Below are 26871 nucleotides of genomic sequence, written 5' to 3'. Positions count from 1 at the left end.
GCCCCACATCCCACGACATCTTGGCATATTTTCAGCCAATAGGGGCGACGGCGCCACATGTCACCCGATCCACCGACCAGGATTCTTCCAAGTTCCGAATTCCTGCATTGAACCTGCTGATGCATCAGCGTCTGCCCAAATCTTGGCCAATGCACAGATCGATCACCGTTGTCGATGCCAGTATCTTCAATCGCGGCGCAGGTAATCCCGCTGCTTCAAAGCAAACAAAGTATCACGACTGAGGAGCGCGAGATAGAACAGGTCTGGGGGAAATCAGACCCTGGTCGTAATGATGTCGTCGTTACAGCATCTTCCCCCGAATGCCTTTTCCGACCTTGCCCTCCCCGTTCCAACGAACGACTCTGCTCACCCGTACCAGTTTCTTTTGGCTCTGATCTCTGTCACTCAATTCATTTGAACACTGTCCTACTTCCCTCCCATATTTTCTAAATCTCCTTTTCCCTTCCGTAACTCTGTGTCCTCCTCATCGCCCTGTAACCACCATGTCAGAGCCGCAGCAAACACCCACACCGGACAACACTCCTGGGGGGAAGAAGCCCAGCCGGCCGGGGCTAGAGCGCAGCAATTCTGATCAGTCGACAACGAGCGCTGACGATCAAGGCTACGAATCACGATCCAGATCCCAGTCCAGACGACGAAGACGGCAGAACCAACGACAGAGACAGGCTCAAGCTCGAGCCCAGGCGGGAAATGCTTCTGCGAACTCGATGGCCTCGATTGACGAGGGCTACGAACCCCAGCAGCAGCAGCAGCAGCAGCAGCAAGTAGCAAGACGAGCACAGCCTTCGAATCTGCATCCAGGAGAACAGGGTCAAAATCCGCAATGGCTGAAGAATCCTGACCCGCGCTCGATAACTGCCTATCAGCCGTTCGAGCGCATCAAACCCCCTTCCGAATCCATGCAGGGCCCGGTGACATACGCACGCATGCTTCGGGGTGAGATCCCGTGGCGAGGACCACCGCCAACCCAACCGTTGGAGACTGCACAACCCATCGACGCAAAGGACAGCAGTGGAAAGGACCCCATGGATCAAGAGTACGCTTATTTCCCAGGGACATTGTGCCCTTGCCTTTTTTTTTTCTTTTCTTTTCTTTTTTTTTTGCTGACGAGGGGAAAAAAAGTGGCTTGAAGCTCAGGCTAGAGCTGAATCTGGACATCGAGATTGAACTCAAGGCTAGCATCCATGGCGATCTCACACTCGCACTCCTGTGAGTACACAAACTCCCCCAATCCCTATCTTTTGTGGTGGACAATTTGGTCCTAAAGGCTAACGAAAGGAATTGATCCTCAGGGCTTGATTTATCTCTGCCGAAAGTCAAGCTGCCCAAACCGAAATTGCCCAAGTTGTTACCAAAAGCCCCGAAGCTGCCCAAGCTGCCCAAGCTACCGACAAAGCTCCCCGAATTGCCTAAGCCCGCCGGGCTCGCTGGGTTATGACAGGAAATGGACCAGAAAAGAAAAAAGGGGCGATAATGCAAGTGTGTACCTAGCAAGTTTTCAAAGTTTCATGTTCGTTAGTCAAACTATCATAAATGTTATGGCAGAACCTAGTCTGGACAGAGGGCGTTGGGAGAGACCGTTTGCTTGTCTGGGCTCAAAGCTGTATCTCTAAATGTACCATCCTTAAAACCCCTTTTCACCCATCATTTCTCATCATGCTGTCCAATAAATCATTGGAAGTGGTCGTCCTGTCCCTTGCCCTTCCAGAACTGAACCGGGCTGCGAGGACTCTTGCTCTCAGGCTCATCGTGGATGGCAGTGTCAAATTGTCCAAACTCGCCCCTCGCACGTTTGACCACCCTCTCAATACCATCAAGGCCCATCTTTAGCTGTTCCATTTTGGGACCATAGCTGACTCGGACAAAATGGTGGCAAGGACTGTCGAAGAGATCGCGTCTCTTTGCTGGGTTCAGGTCGAAGAAGATCCCTGGAACTACGATGGTTCGCTCTTGGAGCTGCAAATCTTTGTTAGCTTGTACCGACCAGCACTGAGGTCATGGCGATAATTTTGGCTAGAATCGAAAAAGTGCTGGAGAATGAAAGGACCGTACCAGTGCGTCAAAGAAAGAAAGTCCGTTGGAGATGTCAAGAGGACTGTTCTTTGGCAATGGCGGCTCGAGCGACGTCAAATCCAACCATATGTAAAAAGTCGATTGCGGGACATTTTGCTCTTTCCATCTGAATCCAATCTCTTCGAGTCTCTTGAGAACGTAGTCCCGCTTCATCTTGAAGTGACTTTGGAGGGCCTTCATTTCAGCCTTGACCTTCGCTTTTGTTCCATGCACGTTAGCGATGTCGTCGAGACGAGCGTCGGACGGTAGGCTTGATCTAGCTTTCATTTTGGTTCGCGCCATTGGGGGAGGGAGACTTACGAGGATCAAGCATTGCGACGGCAGCCTCCTGAAACGGTACGTTGCAGCCACCATCGAGATAGCTACCGCATGAGCTAAGCGCCTTGATGAATTCTTTCGGACCAACAATCCAAGCGACCCTCCACCCTCTGGCCGTGGTGTTAGTGTCGGAGACGAGGTCGGGAAAGACCGAGTTTTGGAACTTTCAAACTTGATTCAGGCATCGAGGAGACTTACGGGAGTCTGAAGCGCTTTGTGAGACCATCAATCAAAATTACATCGTCGCGATCAACGTCAATCTATCGATCATCATTAGGTTACTTTGCCATAATAAAGCTTGAGTGTCTATCAAGATTGACACTTACAACGTTCGATGCAGCAGAAATCGTACTACCGTCGCAGTTGGTGTCATACCTATCTTTCATTAGTGATGAAGAATCACAAGGGGAAGGACGGATATTGGAAAATATGTGCCTGATAAATAGTGCACGTTTCAAAGAAACATTACCTGTAACCGGCGTAGAATTCATCAAAGATCAAGGTCGCTCTGTCCCGACAAATGTCTTGGATCAGGGCAAGCTCTTCAGGATCCAAAGCGTGACCAGTTGGATTGCGAGGATTTGAGGTTAAGATGACACTGGTACCACGCGCCAGCTCGTCGGCGATTTTGTCGGCATGGCTGAACGGTTGTTAGCTTCAAACAACCGTTGCAATAGAGGTGACGTTTCTCCCGTGTCCTTACATATGATATCCATCGGCTTCAGACAAAGGTGTAGGTATGGCTACAAAGTTGCGAAACAGGGATAACATCTGTTATCCGTGTATTAGTCCATGTTGCATAGAAACACTGTTCTCGACCCCGTTACCTCATTGTATGCGGTATAATCAGGAATGAAGAAGCCGAGATACGCGTTGCCCAGGACGGCAGCGATCCTGATCAGCCCGGCTCTCCCTCCTGGCACAATGCAGACATTCTCCCACGAGTATTGGCTCTCCTTGCCCTGACGGTAGTTGTCGTCTTCCAATTCCCTCAGGTTAGCCTCCCCCCCGACTGATTTTGGGCAAGAACTCTGGGCATAACAGAAGGCCAGAGGACAATGTCCGACAGAGAGGAAACGTACTGTACAGCTTTGCCACGGCGGCTCGAAGAGACTTAATGCCTGCTGTTGGCCCATATTCTCGTCCATTGTTGGTCAGAGGAATCGAAGATGGGCGAGGAAAACAGCCTTCCTGCGCTCATTCCCGGGATGTTGTCAGTAACACAACAATCACAATTTCCGTCCAAGCACCGGTAACAAATTGCGGTATCGTCGTGGCTCCTGCCAGGAAAGCTGACAAGATGTTGAGAGGCACTCACAATATCATCGTCAACTTCGGGTGCGCCTTGGCCCAGGTTGGCCCACTTCTGGGGTTCGTCGTGAAAGCCATGGCGCGCTGCTTGCTCGGTGGTCCTAATTCGAGCGTCAGACGTTGATCTGTCCTTGTAGGAAACGAGTGTGGGTCTCAATCACCAGATCACCCCAGTCGAAGCTCTTGAAGTGTCGAGGGCGGCATGCGGTTTGTGGCTCGGGTGGTCACGGAGGGTTCGGTGTGGAGCGGAGATGTTTTCATCTTCAGGATGGATGGAGAATCGGCGACCATCGTGGCTGGCGTGCAGTGCCGACCTGGAGACTCGTCTCGCTGAGAAGCTCATTGTTCACAGGGAGAGTTTGGCTTGCTTGGCCCCTGAAGGGGGTGGAGGAGGTGAGAGGCAGGCGAAGTCTAGCAGTTAGTTAAACGAAGGGCTAGTGACGGGCATCAAACACTTGCGATTTGGACTGCGAGTACCAAGCAGCGGATTCTGGCTCTATTTATTTGCTGTGAGCGGCGAGACTAGAAGACGTGCATCCCGCAGAGACAAAAAGAAAAGAACGGCTTCTTCGTCACTTGGTCGATCGTCCACTGGATGGATTTAAAGGACCTTGATTGCATGGCTAATTTTTTCTGCCGGCGCACGACGTGTGTCTCTCACTCCATCACCAACCAGCCATATTCCCGTCGACAGTCTCGTCCTCAGGCTCATGTCATCAGCATCCACCATTGACTCGTTTGGGAACAACATTCAAGCCCGAGTCACTGGTCCAATCGACGGCAATTCGAAGTTCCTGCCACTCCTACCTTCTTGTCACTCTGGTTGAACTTGTCTCTATCCCCCTGCACCGCCGGGAGGAATGCACGCTGACTGGCACCTATTACTCGCATATCGCCCAATGAAACGGGGACATCTCCAACAGGGTGGGTACCGAGATCCAGCCAATGCAAGAGTCGCAGGGGCGAGCCCAATGTTTATCAATTGATCACAGGGCGTTGCACGAAGATATGTTGATACCTTCTTAACCACGTCCATTATTTAGCGCATCTATACCTTCTCCTGTTTTTCCTGCCCCAAATGAAAGTCGCTGTTGATATGATCAAGAGGCAGATTTGAGCTGTTGATTCTTTGTCGACTACCCTTGTCATTGTTATGGGTTCCTTAGCAGAAACCAGGCAAGTTGCCCTCAGTGCCGCCATCGTCCACGCCTACGGTGAATATGAGTCGAAAAACCCTCAATCTCGCAAATATCATGACGAAGCCTGCAAATACATGCCAGGCGGCAACACGCGAACAGTGCTTCACACAAATCCATTTCCACTGACCATTGACCACGGGAAGGAGTGCTATCTGACAACTGTCGACGGACACTCTTATGTAGATTTCCTAGGCGAGTATACTGCAGGCATCTACGGGCACAACCACCCGGCCATAGTACAAGCGGTCGAGTCCGCCTTGCAGGGTGGCTGGAACTATGGAGGTCACAACAAGATGGAGCCCGAACTCGCAAAGATTGTGTGTGAACGGTTTCCTGCAATGGAGCTGGTCAGGTTTGTCAACTCGGGCACTGAAGCCAATATGATGGCACTTGCTACAGCTCTGGCTTTCACTGGAAAGAAGAAGATCCTCATCTTTTACAAAGGTAAAACCAACGCTCTGACAGAGCCATTGAAAGGGCCTTTCTTTTTAACCCACATAAAACTCAGGATACCACGGTTCAACAATCTCGGGACGGACACCCTCGGACAAAACCTCGATCAACCTTCCGCATGATTTCATCGTCGGCACATACAACGACGTCCAGGGCACCGAATCTCTGGTCAACTCTCTTCCCAAGGATTCCCTCGCCGCCATCTTACTGGAACCCATGCTCGGGTCAGGGGGGTGCTATGCCGCGAGCAGCGAATTCCTTTCCACACTCCGCCGCCTGGCGACCGACCACGGCGCGCTGCTGATTTTCGACGAAGTCATGACTTCGCGCCTTCACTACCATGGCCTCGGCAGCCAAACAGGCATCACCCCGGACCTCATGACGCTAGGCAAGTGGGTGGGTGGCGGGATGAGTTTTGGGGCATTCGGGGGCAGGAGAGAGATCATGAAACTGTACGACCCACGGGATGGAAGACTCCAACACCCGGGCACTTACAATAACAACTGTTTTACCATGAGCGCCGGGATAGCCGGATGCAGACTATTGGACCCAGAGACGATCGACCGCCTGAACGCGCTGGGCGATCGTATGAGGACAGCAATTGAGGCCGTGCTTTCGAAACGGGGCATCTTGCAAGGCAACACGGTCCCGTCAGGCCCAGTCACCGACGACATGCACACCACGCCAGACCACCCGCAGCGGCCGCCCAAGATGTTCATCAAGGGCGTAGGCAGTCTCATGGCAATCCAGTTCGCCGGCCCTGAGGCAGGCACATTGCAAGACCTCTTCTATCACCACATGCTGGAGCAAGGCATCTACCTGGCGGCGAGAGGATTCGTGGCACTCAACATTATGCTCACCGAGGAGCACGTCGCCATGTTCGTTGCTGCCGTTGGGAGGTTTTGCGATACATGGGACGCCGACTTGAAGTGGTGATGGGACTATTTATGAAAATGCCGTGATCCTCGAAAGACTTGCTTGCGCATTCCATCTCGCGTATTATATCATATCGCCCCGGTTGCAAGTCCGTCGGATCATAAATAGCCAGAAGAACAATGAACACTTCTAATGTTTGAGAATAGCCATGGGGATCTACATGGGGTAATGACATTTATCCACGGAAACTGTTTGACACGGGATTATCATCCCTTCTTCTGCACCGTCGCAACACGAAGTGGCGAGACACAATATACCACATGCCATGACAGCGCACTTCATATCCGGTCTTTGGTCACGATCACTCTATGCAAGTTCGTCACCGATATCAGCAGCCAGCCGGCCGTCAAGTTTGTGCGTGGGCGCCTCGAGGAATTGCACAAGGAGCTCCAGAAGAAGTCGGACGGAATGCACATCGGGTAGGCGCTCTTTCCGCTTTCATTGACTACCAGGTACGTCATGCCACATCCCTCTGCGGCCGAAGAAGGGACAGAAAAGACAGTCTAGAGATCCTAAATGTTGGGCTTGAGGGGGAACAGGACGATATATCCGACTTAGGTGGACAGAGAAAGGGCACCCTTTTTCAATGACCACAACTTCGACCATGGTGTGCCCCCTCTACTATGTATCACGAACCTATCACACGGGCGGACGTCTCTTCTAAATATCCGTATGTGACATCAGGGCAATCGGGAGACCTTGATCATAGGGCGTGCGCCTAGTACAGCTTTCTGCGAATCGAAGATCGGGGGAGACATGAGAAACGGACCGTCGACGATTCTCCAGGACGATATTACTAGGTATCTGGGTACATATATAGGCGCCCATCTATACCTCCCCTTCCTGAGGGATCGCCCTCACTACTACGGATAGAAAAGGAGCTTAGCAGAATAGGATTTCACCAATCGACAAAAAAAATGTAAAAACAGGTCGTTGATCCTCTCCCTCATTAGGGCGACAGCAGGCGTCCTCGTCCCCCAATGACCGCCTTCACCACGTCAAGGCTCGATGGACGTCAGTCCATACCTACTGGTACCAACCTCCGTGCCCACCTACGTACTCTGTCCGCCAGTCTGTCTTTTTGTCCGTTTGTCTCTGAATGCAGAAGCTAAACCCAGATCTAAACTCAAACCCAAACCCAAAGCCACCCAAACCGAACAATAACCAGACGGCAAGCAAAGCGGCTCAACAAGGCTCGCACATTCCGTTTTCTCATCGTTCGTTTAAATTGATTGTCACCAGTATGCGCCGCAAGTTGAATCTGCTGATTGCTCGCCCTTGATTCCGCGCGTTTTCGTGGGTCACAATCACTGTGGAACTTTTTTTGCGTTGCTTGCTTGCGTTTGTATCAAAATCCCTTGTTTTTGAACTGCGGACAAACATGCCCTTCAGACACCGACCTATATTTGCCATCATTGCAACCGGTCCCCCTGAAGTCAGCAGACCACAAATTCTACAGCGCTCAAATAGGCCCTAGACGACTTTCATATCCTCGACGAACGGAACCTTGGTTAAATATCATCATCCGGCCATCCACAAAGCGAAACCCAAACAGCTGTCATCGACGTCCCCTGCCTAACCCACCGCGAATCTGACCAACATACAGAAATGAGCACAGTGCTAGGATCGCCCCGGCCACCTTCGTCACAGCCAACCTCAGCGACAAATGGAGAGCCGACGCCCTTCGAAGTCTTGATTGCCATCGGCAATATTCTAACCTGGCTCCTTGCGGTGTATGTGGTCTACCTCCACATCCAGGCAAGATGGGACCTCGACGCCCGTTACCGCGCGCACGTTGAAGCTGAGAGACAGACCTGGAGTGAGGCAGAGAAGTACTGGAGGGACCCCAGCCCTGCAGAGGACCGAGGGCAAGAGCAGAGATTGCAACAGATCCTCGAAGAGGTCGAAGGGGATCAGGATTGGGAAGATGAGATGTTGGAATGGCATGGTGAGATCGAGGGGCCAACGGCAAGGAAGGTTGAGACCGACATCATCGGTGAGATCGAGGAGGGGATGGAAGTTATGGAGATTCCGGGGCAGGAAGAGTTTGAGCGCGATTATGGACGGTTATGCAGATGGTAAAGAGTTGCGCTGTTCATTGGCGAGAGTTGTTGTTGGTAGGTTGTGTGCGCGGAGGCTCCCTTTTCCTCAATGTTCTGAGAGATCGAGCGATCGAATCTAGGGAGGTTATCTCTGGCCTGAAATCTTGTGCTCTGGCCTTTAAGCTAAGAGAGCGATGGTATACATCTCGGCGACTGTGGTGCGAAACAAATGCCGGTGTCAAGGATAGTGTCCAACGCAGCTGGGATGGACTCAATGTGGCGCTTCGATGGAGGATATGCTGCAAGCTGTTCCCCTCCCACTGCGGTACATGGAACGCAGTCTGTTGAATTGTCTCCGCTGGTCTCGATCGTCCAAAGTCGAAGGAGTTGCCGAAAGGCCTGTCGTGGACGCGGCTGTATGTGCTCGATGTCAGTCCGAGCTCAATGCTTTCATTCCGGTGCAGTTTCGATGACTGTGCTGTCTCCTTCCATGATCAAATCAGTCCTCGAATCTCTCATCACATTCATCATCGCCACCAAAACCCTCCTTTCGCTTTGGCTCCATCTTTCTCTCTTTTGCTTTCTTCCTGTTCCTTCCTCTTCCTCTCTGCCTCTACCCTTTCTTTTTCCTCCTGCCGTCTCGTCATCTCAATAACTTCCGTCCTCCGCCTCTCTACGGCAGCAAGCTCCTCCTCCCTCTGCTTCCTCCTTGCCAAAATCCCCTGGAACCACTCTTCCCTCGCTGCATCTTCCTCCGCCTTCGTGGCGTACTGGATCATGCAGCTGTTCATGGCCAAATGTTGGTCGCGGCAATGCCAGGCGACACTGATGGTGCGGCCGCGGGCGCAATCGGCAAAATCTTTAATCACGTCGGCGCATTTTGTGCGGACACGTTTGTGGTAAAGATTGCGAACTTCAGCTTCTTGAGAGGCAGATAGGGGAAGAGGATTATGCAGGTTATTTTGAGGCTGTGGTCTGCTGCTGGTCGGGGGAGATTGTCGGTGTGGTTCAGGGATGATAGACGGAGCCATCTCCATTGTTCAGGAGGCTCTGGATGACGACTAAAATAAGTCAGTCAGCTCTACAGAGTCGGCGGTGATCTGTCCATTGCAGGTCTGTTTTGCGTGCAATGAGGTAGTCGATGGTGAGCGATTAAATTGGTCTGGAGAGCTCCGAGGACACAAGAAGCAGGTGTGGAGAAACCTGCGCATGCGGACTTTCCAGGGTGCACGAAATTTCCCCAAGACATCTGAATATTTTGTTGACATACTACATACAACTACCGCCCTTGGTCTGCCTGCGACCGGTTCTTTTCGAACCCCCACTGTCCTCTTTCGACGACTGCGTGCCCTCCCAGGACCGAAAGGACAGGATGTCTTCCCTCCGCAACGCCGTCTCCCGGCGCCCACACAAAGAACGATCTCAACCCGCCTCTCGCGAAAAATGGGGCTTGCTCGAAAAACACAAGGACTACTCACTCCGAGCACAGGACTATAATCTCAAGAAGAAAAAACTTTCCCAACTGTCGCAAAAGGCCAAGGAGAGAAACCCAGATGAGTTTGCTTTTGGCATGATTAGTCAAGGGAGGGCGGGATTGGGAAAGCACAAATCCAAGCAATCTGGCGAGGGCAACGACGATGATGATAGTGCTGGGATTAAGAAACCAAGAGAAGGTGTCCCGTTGAGTCACGATGCGGTCAAGTTGCTGAAGACTCAGGATATCGGGTACTTGAGGACCGTGGCGGCCAAGGGCAGGAAGGAGATTGAGAGATTGACCCAAGAGGTGGGCATGGACAGTGTTACGCTCGGAAAGTCGAGGACAGGGACGAAGAAGACGTTCGAAGACGATCAAGGTGAAACGGCAGCCAGAGGGAAGAAGCGGGCATTGAATGAAGTGCTACAAGATCAATCTCGAGAAGAGGGCGAAACAGATCAACTTATGCAAGGAACTGAGATTACGACGACGGCGACGACACTGATCCACGTCATTGAGGACAAAGACGATCCACCAAAGCCAAAATCTAAGAAAGCTATCCGAGCGGAACAAGACGCCCTGAGTCGTCTGCGTGTCGAGCGGAAAAGGAGGAAACGCCTTCAGGATATGCGCGTGGCAAAGCTCGAGGCCTTGAAAACTCGACAGCGGGAAGTGCTTGCCGCGGCCGACCAGTTGGAGTTGCAGCGGGCGAAGATGGCGAGGACGGTCGGTGGGGTTAATAAGAATGGAATCAGGTTCAAGATTAGAGAGAGAAAGAAATAAGAACCGGAGGTCCAAGGCATCTCACGACACAAACGAAGAATCGAAATGAACAATGACCTCTAATGGGGCACGATATATTGCTCTCTTCTGGGACAAAGTCCTCTAGCGCTCTTCTATGTGAAGCAATACAGGAGACAGGACTGCTTCTGCTTACACACCAGCAGCCACAGCCTTGGTGATGACCTTGCTGAAATCGGCCTCTCTTCCCAGCAACCAACTCATGCCCTCGACTTGCTCTCGACGAAACTTTTGACTTGCCTCCAAAAAGGGGAAGAATCCCCAATGTCCATGCGGCTGCCCAGGGTAGATATACGTCTTGGTCTTGATCCCATTTTCTTCCCGCAGGACGCGCTCATAGATGATCGCCTCATCTCTCAGCGGGTCCATCCCGTCAATTTGGAACAGTGTAGGGGGCAGATCTTTGTGACCCTTGGGATGGTTGAAGGGAGCGTACCAGACACCATCGTCCTCGTCAGGCTCGTAACCCCGCATGAACATATCTATTGCCGCGACAGGCAGGACCGGGGCGTTTCGATTTTGTTGGTACGACAGGAAATACTGCTCGTACGCCTTTGGGACCTTCTTTTCAGGCAGGACCGCAGGGATTGCCAGGTATTGGCCTGTCAAAGGGGGCGACAATTTCTCGTCTCGCGCGACATGAGCCAGGACTGCCGTTATATTTCCTCCGGCCGAAGTTCCTCCAATGACAAAGCCGAGTGAAGGATCGGCGCCCCAGGACTTTGCGTTCGCCGCGGCCCATTTTAGGCAGTCCCAAGAGTCTTTGGGAGCATATGGAAATTTGAATTGGGGAGCAAGGCGGTACGAGGCTGAGATACAGACGGCACCGAAGGCCTGGACAAAGTTGCGACATGTCTGCTCCTCACCCTCTGGTGCTCCAATACAGAATCCTCCACCATGGTACATGACGATTAAGGGGCTTCCGTTCTTGGGTGGGTTCGCGGGTTGATAGAGCTTTGCACGCAGCTGGGTGCCATCTTCAGTGGGATATTGTAACTCGGTCTGCTTGACTTCTGGGGGAGGTTCGCCCAGGATTTTCATGGCGTCAGCGTTGCGTTTGTCCACCATAGCCTTGAAGTCGTCGAGACTGCTATAGTCTGGCGGAGGCAGATTGGCTTTCTCGAGAAACTAGATGGCTCGGTCAGAGGGGGGCCTCGCAGTGTCTGCTCGTGTACAAACCGCTTTGAGCTCGGGGTCCATCTGCCCCAGGGCGAGAAGAGACTCCTTGTCTGTGTACGACATGATGACCGGGGTTGAAGTCTACTCGTCCTTGGTACCAAAGGCAGCAGGGCTTGGGGAGATTGAAGTTGTGATTGAACTTCTCCTCTTAGCAACGAGGCTATAGCAGCTCCTTTTATATTCTGAGGATGATGACTCTCGGTAGGAGGCCTGTCTTATTAATGTACTTCGTACGTCGAATACTTTTGCAATCCTCCCACTTTGTTCAGCCGCGGGGCTCCTGGCAGTCTATATGACCGGTGGATCAAACCCCCTCAATGACCTCGGCATTTTGTGGCGGCACCGCACGTACTTGAGCCAGTTCATCGTTGTCCCTCATTCGAGATTCATGAGACGCTGCTCGGACATAAGAGTAACGGGACAATGCGGGGGATCTTGTTCTCCTACCCCGGCTACATCCCGATCCGAATTGGTGGTGGTTTATGCCTTCAAACAGATCAGGATCGGAGGCCTCTGCCTGATTGGCCTAGGGAATGCAGATGAATCATTCGATCCTGACAGCCAGCTGGGCATATATATGTTAGTCTTGTCAGCAGTATACATGAACATCTTCGGATCTCAGTGGGGATAAGGTAGTCGTCCAGACTGCGGACGTACGAGTATGTTTCTACCAGGCCCCAATAGCGTGTTCAATTAGATGATTCGAAACACGTCGAGACGCGACGCCAGGCACAAGGGGGGAAGCGCGAAGAGATGGCATCGTGATTGGAGACAAGGCCCTTTGGCGAGCTCATTGACCTCGTTATTCTACTCGTAAGTAGGTGCCTCAAACCTTATCAGGCCCTCAGCTTCCACTTCAGAAGCTTCGTCTTCGTACCCAGTACATACCCCCTGCCTTGTCACCTCCTGGAATGCTGAAACACGGCCTCGACCTAGCTTGACTTCACGTGGGCGTATCCAACGGTCAGCAATTACCTGCTTTTCGAACCCAAGCCACCCAAGTTCAGGTACTTTGAATATGTTTGCTTCTGCCAGGCCGATCGGCAATCCCAGCCATTTTTCATTGGCCATAATCTCCCATTATGAGGTAAGGAAGGGGGATGCGAGGAGAAGTACGGAGGAGCTTGGCCCTGACAGTTGTTGTAGCACGGCAAGCCACCAGATTTCTAGCCGCGAGCCACTAGAACAAGGTTAGTAAAGTTGTTAGGAATGGCCACTCTCGGGGAAAAGAACTGTGATAGCCCGCCCAAGCCCGCCTCGAGTTGGCATCCCGAGAAGCTGGGCGCCAACTACGGTTTTGCCGGAGTTGCCTCGACTGGATCAGGGAAGGGTGAGCAGTCGCGGGCACTGTTTGGGTAAGGACTGGCGTGTTTTGGCGGCGTGAATATGGCGGCGCCATCCCGCGGGAACGGGTCAAGGATGTCTCTGGGGGGCGTTCGGGGCGTTCCATTGTTTTCCAATCGTTCGAGCACAGCACCGGTGGGAAATGTGAGCAGGGGTGTTCAGGGAGACGAGAAGGGTGGGGTTTGGGAGAAGGAACCGGCGGCGGAAAGTGATTTGCGACTCGAGTACCTCGTAAGACGGGGGATGGGGGCTGGAAGAGAGAGTGAGGACAAATCTTGTACTGGGTACTTGAACAATGAGAGTAAGAGTAAGAGTAAGAGTGAGAGTGAGAGCGAGAATGCTTGTATGTTGTGGTGTCGTGGTATGCCGTGAATAAGGAGTAGGTACCGTACTGGGTACTGGGTAGCTCTACCAGGTTGAAGGGCAAGGTGCAGGCAGACCACGCATCACGCATGCGTATGTCACACCTCATTGCGGTTTGGCATCGATCTCGTCTGCTGCTTCTGGAGTCTGCAGCTGCACCCTGCGCCTGCACCTGCATCTACCTCCCACCACTTGCACCAGCAGCACCACCACACCGGGGGTCCCTTACTCGGTACAAGCCCTGCTTCCCAAATGCTCCACATCCTCTTGATCCTCTTGCCTTGTGGTGTGTGTGTGGGCTCTTTTTTTTTCGAAAACGAGAGCTTTTTTTGCTTGCTTGCTTCTCATTCCTGTTCCCTTTCCACACCTCACTGTCAATCCTCTCCCACTGGAGCAGAAATCCGCCACCACAAGCCCAAGCCTCCCACACGCATCACACACCAGAGAGCACAACTTGACTGTCTGTGTCTCTTGGATCTGATTGATTTGATTGCCCGTACTGCCGTACACCTTCCTACGCTATTGAATCTGGGAAATCCTTCCTGGGGGCTGTCCCTCTTGTCGCGCTTCCATCCCTTGCTCACGTCCCATTGATTGGTTCTCTTTGCACCGCAACCACCAACCACACTTGTCCCTTGCTACGGCCGCCATTGATTGAATTGATCAACAGCAGCCAACAATAGCAACCACACGCTGGCCCGCGAGCCTCGTACCATCCCGCCTCCTTCGCTCCCTTTCTGGCCGTCCTATCGCCGTCGCCTGTCTATCTGTGGAACCTGGGGAAGAAACAGAATCTGTCAATTCTTCTTGCTCTGGTGGTATGTCCAATCCCTCCCATTTGCCTCCTTGCTTGCTGCCGTTGCCTCTTTCTCCCTATTACAGACCTGACAATCTGCTCCCAGACATCTCTCGTTATCATCCTCGGCGCTGGTCCGCTCCCTGCTACTCTTCGAGTCTCCCTAGAACTCTCCCACGATCTCTAATCCCAACTTTGCCACGCGCCTTCCAGGCATTCTTGCACTCCCTCGACTGACGGCGTCCCCCTTTTGCTTTCTCAGCGATATCGACCGATCGAGTCCGCAATAACTAGATAATTTGCTCGATCAATGCGCTGACAACCTTACCTTCGAACCTACCCCAACCCATCACAATTTCACCGCGAGAAAGTGCTTCAGCGAATATGCTGGCGTCTCCGCCGGCAATGAATGGTGACCATGGGCCAATGTTGGACAAGAATAACATCATAAACGTAAGAGACGGAGAATCGCTCTACCAAATATGCATCAAACTGCGCCGGCGCTTGTCCGGCGTGCCAGGCTTTCGCCCGTATCTCGAGGAGATGGAAGAGCGGGAGGCAGATGGTTCGACAGACCCAGTGTCTTCTCTATGGCAGTGTTTCCGGAGCGGCTTGCCGCTCCTCACTATTTATAATGCTTCCAACCCGGAAGAAGGCGACCTCACTGTTGACACGAGCCGGCCCGACAGAGTAGGGAAAGAGGCAGCATTTCTGTTCATCAAATCATGCATGCAGCAGATGAACATTCCTGCGGCCGATACCTTCACTGTGACCGATTTGTATAGTGACAATACCACTGGATTTGTGAAAGTCACAAAACTGGTGAACCGAGTGCTGGATATATTGAGACTGAGTGGCAAACTCCATCCGTCAACGGACAGTGAAGATTCTCGTGATGGGACGGATGCTGGTTCGAACGCCCCGGAGCCAAACCCCAAGACAATGACGCGGCGACAATATATTTTGAGAGAACTCGTGGAGACGGAAAGACAGTATGTCCATCACTTGCAAAATCTACAGGCGTTGAAGAAGGAACTGGAAGAAGTAGGCGCTTTGACCGGGGATGCCATCCACAACATTTTCCTCAACCTCAACAATCTATTGGACTTTGCGCAACGATTCTTAATTCGAATTGAGCAACAGAATGAAATGCCGGAAGAGCAACAGAATTGGGGTAAACTCTTTGTTCACTACCGAGATCCCTTCAGACAGTACGAGCCGTTCATCGCCAACCAGAGGAGATGTGAAGCCACTTGCCAACAGGAATGGGACAAGATGGTTGCGACCGCAAGATCACCTCTGACGCAACAGATGCTTGCAAATCCGACAATCCTCAACGGATTTCTCCTCAAACCCTTCCAGAGGTTGACGAAATATCCGCTGTTGTTGAAAGTAGGTACTATCTAAATAACCTGATGGTTCGTTGCTGACTGGCTCAGGACCTGCTTAATCAAATTGAAGACCCAACTCTGAAATCAGATCTGACAAGTGCAATTGCCATCATTCAAGATGTGCTCATGCAGGCGGACGCTTCCATCGACAAGGAAACGCGAGACGACGCCCTACAAGACTTGCAAGAGCGGATAGATGACTGGAAGCAATTGCAAATTTCGGCTCTCGGCGAACTTCTCCTGCTTGGAACGTTCAATGTCATGAAAGAAAGCGCCATCCGATCGGATGAGAAAGAGTATCACATCTACCTCTTCAGCCGGATTCTGGTCATGTGCAAGGATGTGAATGCCAATAAACCGAAGAACAGGCTAGCGAACAACAAGCCGGCGCTCAGCCTACGCGGCAAACCCAAGATGAACTTGAAAGGACGGATCTATTTTGCCAACGTCACCCAGGTCATCCCCCAGACAAGTCCTGGGAATTATTCCCTGCAGATTTCATGGAAAGGCGAGTCAGGCATTGAGACGTTCAATATCAAATTCAAGAACGACGACACACTGCAAAAATGGCATAACTTGATCGAGACTCAACGGTCGGCTTGCATGCTGGAGTCCAAGACAAGAGGCATATCTGAAACCCATCTTCTTTCCTTGCAAGGGGCGAATCTAGAAAACCCGTACCTTGCACAGGACGAGGACGACGACTACAACAGACTTTCTGGCACGACCTATGGCGGGACTGATGCAAACGGTTACTCCGAGTTCAGCATGAGCAGAAACGCCTCAAGCACGAGTCTTCGGTCGCGTTCCGCCACAGGAGGCAGTGGGGGGAGTGGCCCTCAGATGTCGGCGAACCGCATGCGAGTGCCAGCTGGGGAAATAGGGGCTCTTTCCTTGAATACTCGAGGTCTGCCCCTGGCGTCCCCGCAGGAATTTAATGGTGGCTCATACTTTTCTCCCATTGACCGGGATACGCCCCCCGGGTCATCAATGTCTGCTCGGTCGAGTTCACAATCCGCATTTGCGGGATATCAACGAGGAACTACGCCAGTTAGCGGCGGCATGCACCCTCCAGAGTCACATCGAAATACTGCTCCCGCTATGGCTCGAAACCCCAATGGTCAGACAAGTGGAAATCCATATCTGGCCAACGGTCGAGGTCGGGGACAATCGTCCGGTCCAGGTATGGGAGTACCTCGCATGCGATCCGCAAGCAGTCCCGACGTGCACCCCATGGTCCAACAGAGCCGCAAATATACTTCGGCTGAGCATGTCCCCAACGTACCCCCTATCCCTCCCCACATGGCCAAACAGATGGCCCCTCCAAGCAGGAGTCAAAGCAATTCACCTAACAATGCGCCTCCGTCACGGGGAGGTACTCCACATCAACAATTCGGGCTCCCCTCTGCGCCACGGCCCGCCATGCCAAGTCATGGTTATAGTTATGATCAGTCTTATGGGCATGATCCCCGGCGACCTGGACATGCACCGTCCCTATCACAAGGTCGGGCCTTCTCACCCCCAATATCATCGCCTTCAAGTGACGGTGAGCCGTACATTCCAAGTCAACTCAAAGCCAAGGTTTGCTTCGACGAAAATTATGTCTCGATGATCATCGCCAGCAACATTCAGTTCAGATCATTGGCAGATCGGATTGACGCAAAGCTAGCACGGTTCACAAATCATTCGATCGCCTCCGGATCAGTTCGATTGCGTTACCGTGATGAGGACGGCGATTTCATTCTTATCGACAGTGACGAAGCAGTCCATGAAGCTTTACTAGATTGGCGTGAGACGCATGCCGCAAACTCGGCAAACCCGCAAAATGCAGAGCTATTGTTGTTTGCACATGCTGTCCATGGCGAGACCGTAGTGAATGGTTGAAGCAAGAGCGGCAGTCAGGACCACGCAACGTTGGACGGATTGAGTCTTCCACAGGGATGCATTTTCCGACCCCGAGAAGTCTCTCGTGCCTGCTCACCACAAATGACCTGGGTCGTTTTGACCAAGCAGCGTCTCATTCTCATACAGGCGTCTATAAGCCCTAGCGAAGACATTGACAGAGTCGGGCGGCTGATTATATCTCTGGGACAGGGTCAGGAGTACACTGAGACGAGCTATGATGTGATGGGTTATGATGTTGGACATGGTTAAAGAACAAGGAACTGAGAGGGAGTACAGAAGAACAGCGCCACCGTAGCGAGTGGAGGATATTGAAGCCCTGTAGAGGACAAGAGGAGGCACTAGTGGATGGAAGTGAAACTACTCGATATCTCTATCGATAGGTGTTGTCAGAAATTGGCACTATATTACCAGCATCTCTTTTGTTGCCAGGAGAGGATATACGCTGAATGCTTCCGAATTGATATGTTCAACCTTTATTGATACGTACATAAAGTCCCCTCATGCTGCAACGACTTGAACGAGCTCATTGCCAGCATCTGGAAACACCTGCTTGGCTTTCCGGGAACCTCCCTGACATTTCCGTACATGTATTCTGTACAATCCCTGTAGCCTATAATGGGATAGAAAGGGCTAGCGTTCTTTTTGAGGGCGCCGATAGAGACTATGTATTATTTCAGGCACAGTACTCTGTAGATCCTATGTAGCAAGGAAGGAAGTTGGGACGGCGAGCTAGCCGTTTATGAGGCTCGTTCCCAGAGAAAGAGAGAGGGGAAACTGGTAAGCGATAAAGTGGACTATCACAACTTCTTCTCTTCAAAACGATGGTGCACGTCGACAACGTCGTCGTCGCTGCGGCCCTCAGAGGAGCCAAACTTCCTTCCCTGCGCATCGTGCTCTCTGTCCCAAGCCTCCAGCCTGTCCAGCGGAACCTTGACGAGCTTGTGCGTGACCTCGCCGCCGTCCAGGAGCACCTTCTCGTGTCTGACCCGGTAGCCTCTCCAGCGCGGCAAGACGTGCACCCAGAGCACGTAGTAGACGGCGCAGGCGACGAGGATGCCGATGCCTGTCACGACGTAGGTCGCGTACCAGAAACTGACATCCCCTCCCGTCGCGCCGCCCGTCGGCGGATACCACGGCATGATTAGCATGTACAGGTTGACGGCGATGGTGAAGACGACGGCGATGTGCCATGAGCGGAAGCGGTATGCTTTTGACGGCGGAGGCACGTTGAGGCGCCTGCGCTGGTGCCGCACAAAGTAGATCCCGACCGCCATGAGGAAGTTGAAGAACGAGGCAGGGTAGTTGGCGAGGTCGACGACGAAGTTCTAAAAAGCCATTTTCAAGCATGGGTCAGTCAGACAGTTCAGTCAATCAATGGTCGATCCCCCCTTTTTCTCCGACTTCTCTTCGAGCTCTCAGATATGTAACGGTGATGGGAGGGTGTTGTTGCTTACAAAAGCATCGCCTGCGGGTGGTGCGAGGATCATGAGCATTGTCAGCGCCCATTTGACGAAGTAAGGGCCCAGGGGAGTGCCGAAGGGTCGAGTGCTGACCCAGAAATTTGGAAATGGAAGAGTGCCTTGGCTAGACAACTAAGTCAGTAGCTGGAGCAAGCTTTATGCCTGCAGAGGAGGCCGGGCGAGGAGTGAACATACCGCCCACACTCTCTGATCAGTCTCGACTGGCCCAACAACACCGCCACCAGATTGCCAAATGCGCTCAGTGCGATCAGAAAATTGAGACCTCGGACGGCTCCGCTCGACCCAAAAACATGTTGGAAGAACAAACTGGCCGCGACCTGCGATGATTTGACCAATTCTTCCTTCGGCACCGCGGAGAAATAGGCGACATTGGCCAGCACATAGAGCGTCGCCACAATAAGGAGTGACAGGCCACCCGAATTGCGAATGGAGCGGACAGGATTCTTGACCTCATTCACGACATTGAAGGCATTCTCATAGCCTGCGTAAGAGAAGATGATCTTCACCAGGGCGTTTGTCACGCCGTACGCCGAGGCTGATGTGCCTTCAAATCCAGAGAATGCATTGCGAAAGTTGGCGTGGGGATCTGGGACACGGGAGACGTTTCCACCTAGGACGACCAGGCCGGTGATGGCAACAAAGATCAACGTTAGAAGCTTGACAAGACCAATGGCGTTTGAGACACGGTAGGACCAGCGGGTTGAGAAGGCCACAAAGAGGAAAGCCAAAGTGTATCCTGCGACGGCCACGCCTTTTAGTTCCCAGGCCGTTGGAGTGGAGCCGCTGATACGGTACAGGTACTGTGCGAGAACAATCGCATTCGAGGCGCTGAACGAGAGCAACACGGACTGAATCGCGAAGGTGATAGGGAAAAGGTATCGCGGACGTGGGAAGGCCTGTTCCAGATAAACGACTTCACTGCCTGAGCGGTTTGGAAAGTAGCTCGCGAACTCCAGGTAGACCGATAGAGAAGCCCCAGCAATGAGGAAGCCGATAAACCAGTAGATCAGAGCGAGGCCGACACTGCCTGTACCCTTGAGAATGGAAGCCGGTGTTGAGTAGACGCCAGTACCGACCATCTTCGATAGGTTGAGGAACAGAATGGTGACGTTGCCGACATGATAGCCTAGAGGTGAACGGGTCTCGACTGGCGCGCCAGATACTTCTTGGTAAGAAGGCTCGTTGCTGTTCTCACCCTTTTCGACCGCATACTTGAGGTTGCCTTCCGCGAGAAAGGTAGTGGCAGTGAGATCGTTCTGACCGGGAACAGAGGTCGGCGAGTCTACTCGCTTCCTCCACTTCAATGAGACCATGGCTCCGAGAGCTCATATATATCCTCCGACAGCTGGATTGTACATGTCTTTACTTGGCTGGGGGAGGAATTCTCTGCAGGCACTTTATATAGACGAACTCTTGCTCGAAGGTACTTGCGCAATTGCATGGCGATATGCAGAAAGCAATCAACCGCCACAGATTACCACGACAGTACAACTCATGCATGATTGTCGTGCTTTGCAAGGGGTATGGCGTCGTTTGACAACCCAATGGGTCCCTGCAGCAGTTGTCAATCTCGGCATGCATCGACATGTGCTATATCGACGTGCTCAACGTAGCAAATGGTGCAATATGCCGAAAATTGATCTCCCCACCCTCCCATAGCCGAAACTATGGACGCACATCCACACTTCTACAGGGGTAGAATGCGCCGGGTATAGAGTGCGTAGTAGGAATCCGACTCGCTAAACGGAGCGATAGGTGTGGAAATTCTCTATTCTCTCTGCCAAAGTCATCCTAGGATCGTGGCATCGTCGATTGCCATGTGCTGGAGGAATCAATGAGCGACGTTCTATTGAGCGGCCTTCAGAGATCCATTACTAGCGCTTCGCACATACGGCTCCAATGGGAAGACCTGCCTATCTGGGGTCACACCATGGTACAATTGCGCCCATTTCGATTTCAAAGCACTCGGGGTGTCCCAAGAATACTCTGGGTCCCGAAGCCAGAGGCGAACGAGGTGGCGTCTGCCAGCAGCTGTTAGCACAGGGACCTCTGGAAATCTGTCAATGAGACTTACTGCCGCTCCGGGGTGTCCCTGAAACCATCACGAGCGTGAAAAACTGCCAAGTTATTCACGTACTGGATATCACCTTGTTGGAAATCCAGGTCGACATTGAAGCGCTCTCCGAGGAAATGTACCGCATCCAGCGCTTCAGCCTGTGGTTCTGTGATTGGAGGGATTGCCGTTGAACGAGGCAGCGCTCCAAATCCCGTGAAGTATCTTCGAGCATACTGCAGTACCACACGCTCGGGGTTCTGCGCCGTGGCCGGTTGATGAAACAGGAGGGGCTTGGTTACATAGGGCTGCTCAGAATTGCCAAAGTTGTCGGCGATCCAGTCTTGTGAGAGCGTCTCGATGAGATCTGGCCTGGTTGCTGCCAATTCATTGTAGACTCGCCAAGTGCTTGCTAGTCGGCTTTTGCCCCCGTCAGCGGCTGGGCTCAGGCAAAACAATGAGACAATGTCACCACTGTCGGTGTGGAACACTTGCTTGTCAGCCGTGTAAGCGGGGGCGCCAATGCTGGTCCCTTCTTTGCTTGCGCTAAGGTCTTTGATGTGACTGAGGACTACATCTGCCGGCTCACCATTGTACCGACTGTCTTGGCGTGCCCTGAGAGGAGCAATATGCGATGAAAGGCCAGCATAAAGAATGATGTTGTCCTCCCGAGAATACCGTGTGACAGGAATACCCCTGATAACTTTGAAGCCATGGCCGAAATGCAGTTCTCGTGAGATATCACGAAGAGCAGAGTGTAGTTTCGGCAAAGGGAAAGTTGTTTCGTCAATGTAGCCGGGAGGCTTGTTCAACGCTATGTCAAGATCAGTACAAAGCCCTAGGCTCCAGGTCGACTAACATTTAAAGTGTGCAAGGGCGTGTTCTAGTTCCTCAATATGTTCGGGGGTCAGGATAAAGTTCCAATCAAAATCATTTGCAATGGAGGCTCCCTCCCACACTAATTCTGACTTCAACTGTCGTGGGAAGCCTGCAGGCAGGTTTTTGGTGGCAAGAGCCTCCTCGGTCTCAAGTCTGCGCTTTACTCGCGCTGTATACTTGTTGAAGTCAGGTGTGTACTCAATGTCAGGCTGGCGCGCCGTTGCAATCGCTGCTGCTGCCATGTCGATGTTGTGATACAAACAGTATTCAGCATCAGCATGGAAAAGGCGGGTTTATATCGACGACTTGGATGACGCAATCAAACAGATCAATGGCGTGGGCGTGGCACGGTGGAGGCCTTTTGAGGCCTTTTTGTGGATCGTGACCACTGAAGCGGGTGCAAAGAGACAAGTACCGTGCAATAGATGGAGTGCACTGGGGAGCATCCGCAGCGCTGTTGAGACCGAGGAGACCTTGGCAACACATGTCCTGACGACTCGGTATGTGATGGGTTTGTCGAGGTCCAAGGATGCTCAAGATGCTTTCGAAGGCTATTTGTTAGTGGGAAGATTGGAGTTTAAAAAAGGCCTGTCCGCTAGTCCCGAAAAAGGTTGGGCTGACGGCCTTCTTTCGACACCTTCAATTGTTGACCAAGCTCGACCGCCTTCGTCCATCACTCACTTCCGCACAGACAGACAGAGCCTGCCCTTTGTTTCTCGGAAATCAGATTTGCAGTGTGCTTGATTTCACGCGGATAGGTCTACCATTTATCGTGAGGGCACAAAACACTGACACGGCGTCCGTTCATTGACTGAGCGGTTCATTACGATCAATATTGCTGTCGATATCGCAATAGAAACGCGACCTAGATAGCAGTCTCATATACAATCCCCGTTAGATACATCAGGCCACAATGTCCACGACCACTCCTCCAGCTGCCCTCGACATGCCCTCGGCGACGCCCAAACCAACAACGCGCGGACCTCTGGACTCCTCGGCCATGAAGACGCGCATTCTCACCCACATGAACGCAGACCACCAGCTCTCCCTGCGCCTCTACCTACAACACTACTCCCACGTCCCTTCACCCGGCACTCTCTCGGCTCAAATGCTGGACATCACAACAGAGCACATGATCATCTCATCCGGCTTTGGACGTCACATCATCCAATTTGAGCCGCCGATGAAAAGCCTCATGGAAGCCAGAGAGAGACTCGTCACTATGCATGAACTGTGCCTGAAGCAATTAGATCTGTCCGATGTTGTGGTGGAGAGGTACGTGCCACCCGATCGGGCGTGGCAGTGGATGCTGTGCGGGCTTTGTGTGTTGATTTCCACAACATTCCCTTTTCGTGAGTCGCTGAGACTGGAGTCCGGGTCATGGATCTCCAAACTATGGAGTCTCGATGGGGCGGCACCTTGGTTGGCCAGACTGAGCTATACGCTAGCACCAGCAGTGCTGGGTGTGATGGTCACTGTGCACTGCGGTGAGGCAATGTGGTTTATTCAAAGGAGGTTGAGGCGGCATTGGGTTGAATGGGGGTCGGCGACGTGGTGGTGCTGGGTGCTTGACTGTCTCCTTGAAGGAGGCGGGTGTCTCACGAGGTTCGATAGGGTGGTGAAGAGGATGGAGGGGGAGAAGAAGGGAGGAAGCAAGCATTGAGGGAATGGTTCTGAGAGCACATCAGGGGACAAGACGAGACCGAGGCTGCACCTTCGGTCAAGGGCGTAGTGGATATGGTCCATCCTGGGTCGCTGCGAGGCTTTCGCCAATACATGCCTACCTAGCAAGTAGGCGCTCAAGCTGTCCACTTGTAGTTATCGGGATCGCGGAGGGAGGACGGCGGTTTTGTACGGGGTTGTTCTCGGTACCCCGCTTCTCAACCAAGCTTGATTGACGCCCGGCATATGCCGGTCGGGCCGGGAATTAGCGGCTGCTTTGTTGGTCTTGGCCTTGGCAGGTACCTTGTCCGTGATTTCCGCCCTGCATCCTCAACCTCCTTCCCTCTTCCTTCGGTCCATCCTTTCGTGTCAGCCGTCGCCACCATCGCTGCGACCTTGTCGTTATCTGCTCTTCTACCCTTCAATTCAACTTGACAATGCGTTACGACAATAACCGAGATCCCGATTCGGGAATATCTTGAATTTCAATGGCGGAATTGCCCCTGCCAGACATCATGGAAAGTAAGCACTTTGGTGTCCGGATCTCCCTGCCTTTTCCGGACTTGCTGACCCCTTTATCACAGAACCGCCCTCTTCCCACGAAGCCGAGCTCGACAGGCCCAAGAAACAGAGTATCATCCGGCATGTCGCTGCCTTCTACCGCAAGCTTGTCCAACACCCATTCTCCGAGTTCTCCTTTATTCAATGGCACTACTTCTACTTCATCGTCACCTGTCTGGTGTCCAGCCTCATATTCTGGGGCTCATCCACCCCGGCAAAGTCCGTGACGTATATTGACAGTCTATTTCTTTGCGTTTCAGCCATGACAGAGGCCGGATTAAATACGGTCAATCTCTCAACGTTGAATACTTGGCAGCAAGTCATGCTATTCCTTCTCATCATCATAGGCTCCGCAATTTTTGTCTCCTCGTCCATCCTCCACATAAGGAAACGAGCATTTGAGAAGAAATTTGCCGAACTTGCCGAACGGCGCGTAAGAAGACGGCTTCTCAGGCCTCGGACACTTACCTTTTCGTTGTCAAGAAGAGACCACGTCAACGACAGCGAGCGGGAGGCTGCCGTAGCTTCCGGCGCCGTACGTGGACGCCCCATCCTGGATCCTTCCGAGGAGGATGAACAGAAGACTTCGTCTACGTCGCGAGGACGTCAAGGAGCGGCGGGAAGCGGAGCCGGTACACGGCGAAATTCAGCAGCGAATGGGACCGTTTCTGCTATCGATAGGACCACTTCCAGCGACCCAGCCACAAACCACATCAGGTTCATAGACCAGCATCCACCTAGTGAACTTGCTGAGACCCGGTCCCGAAATGTTCGGCGCAATCCAAGTTTCTTTGAGGGAAGGGGTGTTGGTGCTCGAACACTAGACAATCATCCGCGCAACGCCCAACCTTTGGGGTTCGACTCTTCAGTGCCAGAATCGGCCATTGAGGACGAGTTCTTTCCCTCCAGTCCGCTAGCGAACAAGCTCAACAAATATCTTGACACACTCCATGGATATCTTGGAAGGAACTCGCAGTTTCATCATCTTAGTGAAAGGGAGAGGAAAATGTTGGGAGGCATTGAGTATGACGCGATCAGCCTACTTTCCTGGCTCGTGCCCACCTATTTCGTGCTATTCCAGCTGCTAGGTGCCATCGGTGTTGGCGCTTGGATTACCGCTAACCGGCCAAATATGACCCGGAGAAATGGGTAAGCGATCCGAGGACCCGAGCGGACAGAAAATGAGACTCACTTTTGACATAGCCTCGACCCTTTCTGGACCGGCGCCTTTTTTGCAATCAGCGCGTTCAACAACAGCGGCATGGCCCTCCTGGATGCCAACGCAGTCGCTTTGAACAGGAGTTACTACTGCCTTCTGACGCTTAGTCTGCTCATTCTGGCAGGGAATACTTTGTTCCCGCCTTTCCTGCGAGGCATTTTGTGGACATTCAAAAAGCTGATCCCAGAAAACTCTTCCTCACCAAACTGGCAGAGACGAAGGCGCACCATTCAATTCTGCCTTGACCATCCACGAAGAGTCTACACGAACTTGTTCCCCAGTGCGGCAACATGGTGGTTATTTGCCTCGGTCGTTGTTCTGAATGCCGTTGATTGGGTTGCGTTCGAATTACTCAATATTGGAAATCCAGTGGTTGATTCGCTCCCCCCGGGCTTTCGAATTGTGGCTGGATTATTCCAAGCGTTTGCTGTAAGGAGCGGCGGTTTTTATGTTGTCTCCATATCAGGTCTGAGATCCGGGTTGCTGGTGCTGTATGTTCTCATGATGTACCTAAGCGCCTTTCCAGTCACCATGACAATCCGGAACACGAATGTCTACGAAGAGAGATCGCTGGGCATCTTCGCAGACGAACTTCCGGTGTACGAGGAAAACAACGGTGCTGCAGGGGAGGACAAGAAAGGAGGGTTCCTGAGTGGTCTCCGGCGGACCATCACAATGACCCATGGTGGCCAACCCCGCAGCTCTTCTGCCTGGAATCGACAGGATTTTGTCCGACTCCAATTACGTTCGCAATTAGGCCATGACTTATGGTGGATCGCCCTCGCCATCTTCGCCATCACGGCCATCGAGACAGGCCAGTTTGAACGTGACCCTGTCGTTTTCTCGACGTTCAATATCATCTTCGAGGTGGTCAGTGGGTACGGCTGTGTGGGCATAAGTGTGGGCGTGCCTTGGGCTGACTACAGCTTCTGCGGCACGTGGCACCTCGCGAGCAAACTCATCCTGTGCGCAGTCATGCTTCGAGGCCGACACCGCGGACTCCCAGTCAGTATCGACCGTGCTGTCCTCCTTCCAGACGAAAGCCTTGCGTGGGCTGAGGAAGAGGATGCTCACAAGAGAACTTCGAGCTTCCATTCCCCGGGGGTAATGCTCTCGAGAACGCAGACATCCGCAATGACTTCGAGAGACGCCTTGCCGAGGGGTAGGTCGGCGAGCCTTGGTGCGCCTGGACCGAGCGTCCAAGCCGACGACAGAGCGGACAATTGAACAGGTCGCCGAACCTACTAGGGATCACTGCATCTTCGGTTCGTCTGAAATGTGCCCCGATTCGGCCGGAGCTAGAGGCTCCATCTCGTCTGAATTCGAGTGATTCGGATCTTGGGTCTGGGACTCAGACGTACCTGACATTTCTGGTACGCCGGAAAAACGCCTTTGTTTTCTTTTGTTTTT

General features: G+C 52.6%; 12 protein-coding genes across 12 annotated transcripts; 7 read left to right on the top strand and 5 right to left on the bottom strand.

The window, feature by feature from the left end:
* Window positions 1-503: 503 nt before the first annotated feature.
* Z519_05606 (uncharacterized protein) lies at window positions 504-1234 on the top strand (the record flags this gene model as incomplete). Its single annotated transcript, XM_016763346.1, has 2 exons — window positions 504-1057; window positions 1144-1234. 2 exons carry the CDS (start codon window positions 504-506, stop codon window positions 1232-1234), a joined length of 645 nt encoding a protein of 214 aa, XP_016620959.1.
* Window positions 1235-1692: 458 nt separating this feature from the next.
* Z519_05605 (uncharacterized protein) lies at window positions 1693-4066 on the bottom strand (the record flags this gene model as incomplete). The annotated part of the gene is made up of 11 exons (XM_016763345.1): window positions 1693-1977; window positions 2074-2291; window positions 2395-2522; window positions 2611-2672; window positions 2739-2787; window positions 2882-3052; window positions 3116-3183; window positions 3240-3391; window positions 3495-3603; window positions 3731-3824; window positions 3885-4066. 11 exons carry the CDS (start codon window positions 4064-4066, stop codon window positions 1693-1695), a joined length of 1518 nt encoding a protein of 505 aa, XP_016620958.1.
* An 810-nt stretch (window positions 4067-4876) lies between these two features.
* Window positions 4877-6311, top strand: Z519_05604 (uncharacterized protein; the record flags this gene model as incomplete). The annotated part of the gene is made up of 2 exons (XM_016763344.1): window positions 4877-5366; window positions 5431-6311. The coding sequence occupies 2 exons, from the start codon at window positions 4877-4879 to the stop codon at window positions 6309-6311; spliced, it is 1371 nt and encodes a 456-aa protein (XP_016620957.1).
* A 1608-nt stretch (window positions 6312-7919) lies between these two features.
* On the top strand, window positions 7920-8393 carry Z519_05603 (uncharacterized protein; the record flags this gene model as incomplete). The annotated part of the gene is made up of 1 exon (XM_016763343.1): window positions 7920-8393. The coding sequence occupies one exon, from the start codon at window positions 7920-7922 to the stop codon at window positions 8391-8393; it is 474 nt and encodes a 157-aa protein (XP_016620956.1).
* Window positions 8394-8880: 487 nt separating this feature from the next.
* On the bottom strand, window positions 8881-9390 carry Z519_05602 (uncharacterized protein; the record flags this gene model as incomplete). Its single annotated transcript, XM_016763342.1, has 1 exon — window positions 8881-9390. The coding sequence occupies one exon, from the start codon at window positions 9388-9390 to the stop codon at window positions 8881-8883; it is 510 nt and encodes a 169-aa protein (XP_016620955.1).
* A 335-nt stretch (window positions 9391-9725) lies between these two features.
* Window positions 9726-10610, top strand: Z519_05601 (uncharacterized protein; the record flags this gene model as incomplete). The annotated part of the gene is made up of 1 exon (XM_016763341.1): window positions 9726-10610. One exon carries the CDS (start codon window positions 9726-9728, stop codon window positions 10608-10610), a length of 885 nt encoding a protein of 294 aa, XP_016620954.1.
* A 150-nt stretch (window positions 10611-10760) lies between these two features.
* Z519_05600 (uncharacterized protein) lies at window positions 10761-11870 on the bottom strand (the record flags this gene model as incomplete). Its single annotated transcript, XM_016763340.1, has 2 exons — window positions 10761-11756; window positions 11808-11870. 2 exons carry the CDS (start codon window positions 11868-11870, stop codon window positions 10761-10763), a joined length of 1059 nt encoding a protein of 352 aa, XP_016620953.1.
* Window positions 11871-14694: 2824 nt separating this feature from the next.
* Window positions 14695-17585, top strand: Z519_05599 (uncharacterized protein; the record flags this gene model as incomplete). The annotated part of the gene is made up of 2 exons (XM_016763339.1): window positions 14695-15702; window positions 15750-17585. 2 exons carry the CDS (start codon window positions 14695-14697, stop codon window positions 17583-17585), a joined length of 2844 nt encoding a protein of 947 aa, XP_016620952.1.
* An 818-nt stretch (window positions 17586-18403) lies between these two features.
* On the bottom strand, window positions 18404-20400 carry Z519_05598 (uncharacterized protein; the record flags this gene model as incomplete). Its single annotated transcript, XM_016763338.1, has 3 exons — window positions 18404-18931; window positions 19061-19190; window positions 19262-20400. The coding sequence occupies 3 exons, from the start codon at window positions 20398-20400 to the stop codon at window positions 18404-18406; spliced, it is 1797 nt and encodes a 598-aa protein (XP_016620951.1).
* Window positions 20401-20933: 533 nt separating this feature from the next.
* Window positions 20934-22261, bottom strand: Z519_05597 (uncharacterized protein; the record flags this gene model as incomplete). Its single annotated transcript, XM_016763337.1, has 3 exons — window positions 20934-21108; window positions 21162-21954; window positions 22000-22261. The coding sequence occupies 3 exons, from the start codon at window positions 22259-22261 to the stop codon at window positions 20934-20936; spliced, it is 1230 nt and encodes a 409-aa protein (XP_016620950.1).
* A 671-nt stretch (window positions 22262-22932) lies between these two features.
* Z519_05596 (uncharacterized protein) lies at window positions 22933-23682 on the top strand (the record flags this gene model as incomplete). The annotated part of the gene is made up of 1 exon (XM_016763336.1): window positions 22933-23682. One exon carries the CDS (start codon window positions 22933-22935, stop codon window positions 23680-23682), a length of 750 nt encoding a protein of 249 aa, XP_016620949.1.
* A 514-nt stretch (window positions 23683-24196) lies between these two features.
* Window positions 24197-26688, top strand: Z519_05595 (uncharacterized protein; the record flags this gene model as incomplete). Its single annotated transcript, XM_016763335.1, has 3 exons — window positions 24197-24203; window positions 24266-25391; window positions 25446-26688. The coding sequence occupies 3 exons, from the start codon at window positions 24197-24199 to the stop codon at window positions 26686-26688; spliced, it is 2376 nt and encodes a 791-aa protein (XP_016620948.1).
* Window positions 26689-26871: the final 183 nt, after the last annotated feature.

Source organism: Cladophialophora bantiana (assembly GCF_000835475.1).
Source record: "Cladophialophora bantiana CBS 173.52 unplaced genomic scaffold supercont1.7, whole genome shotgun sequence".
In the NCBI taxonomy this organism is placed as follows: domain Eukaryota; kingdom Fungi; phylum Ascomycota; class Eurotiomycetes; order Chaetothyriales; family Herpotrichiellaceae; genus Cladophialophora; species Cladophialophora bantiana.
This window is presented reverse-complemented; position numbering and strand designations above follow the sequence as displayed.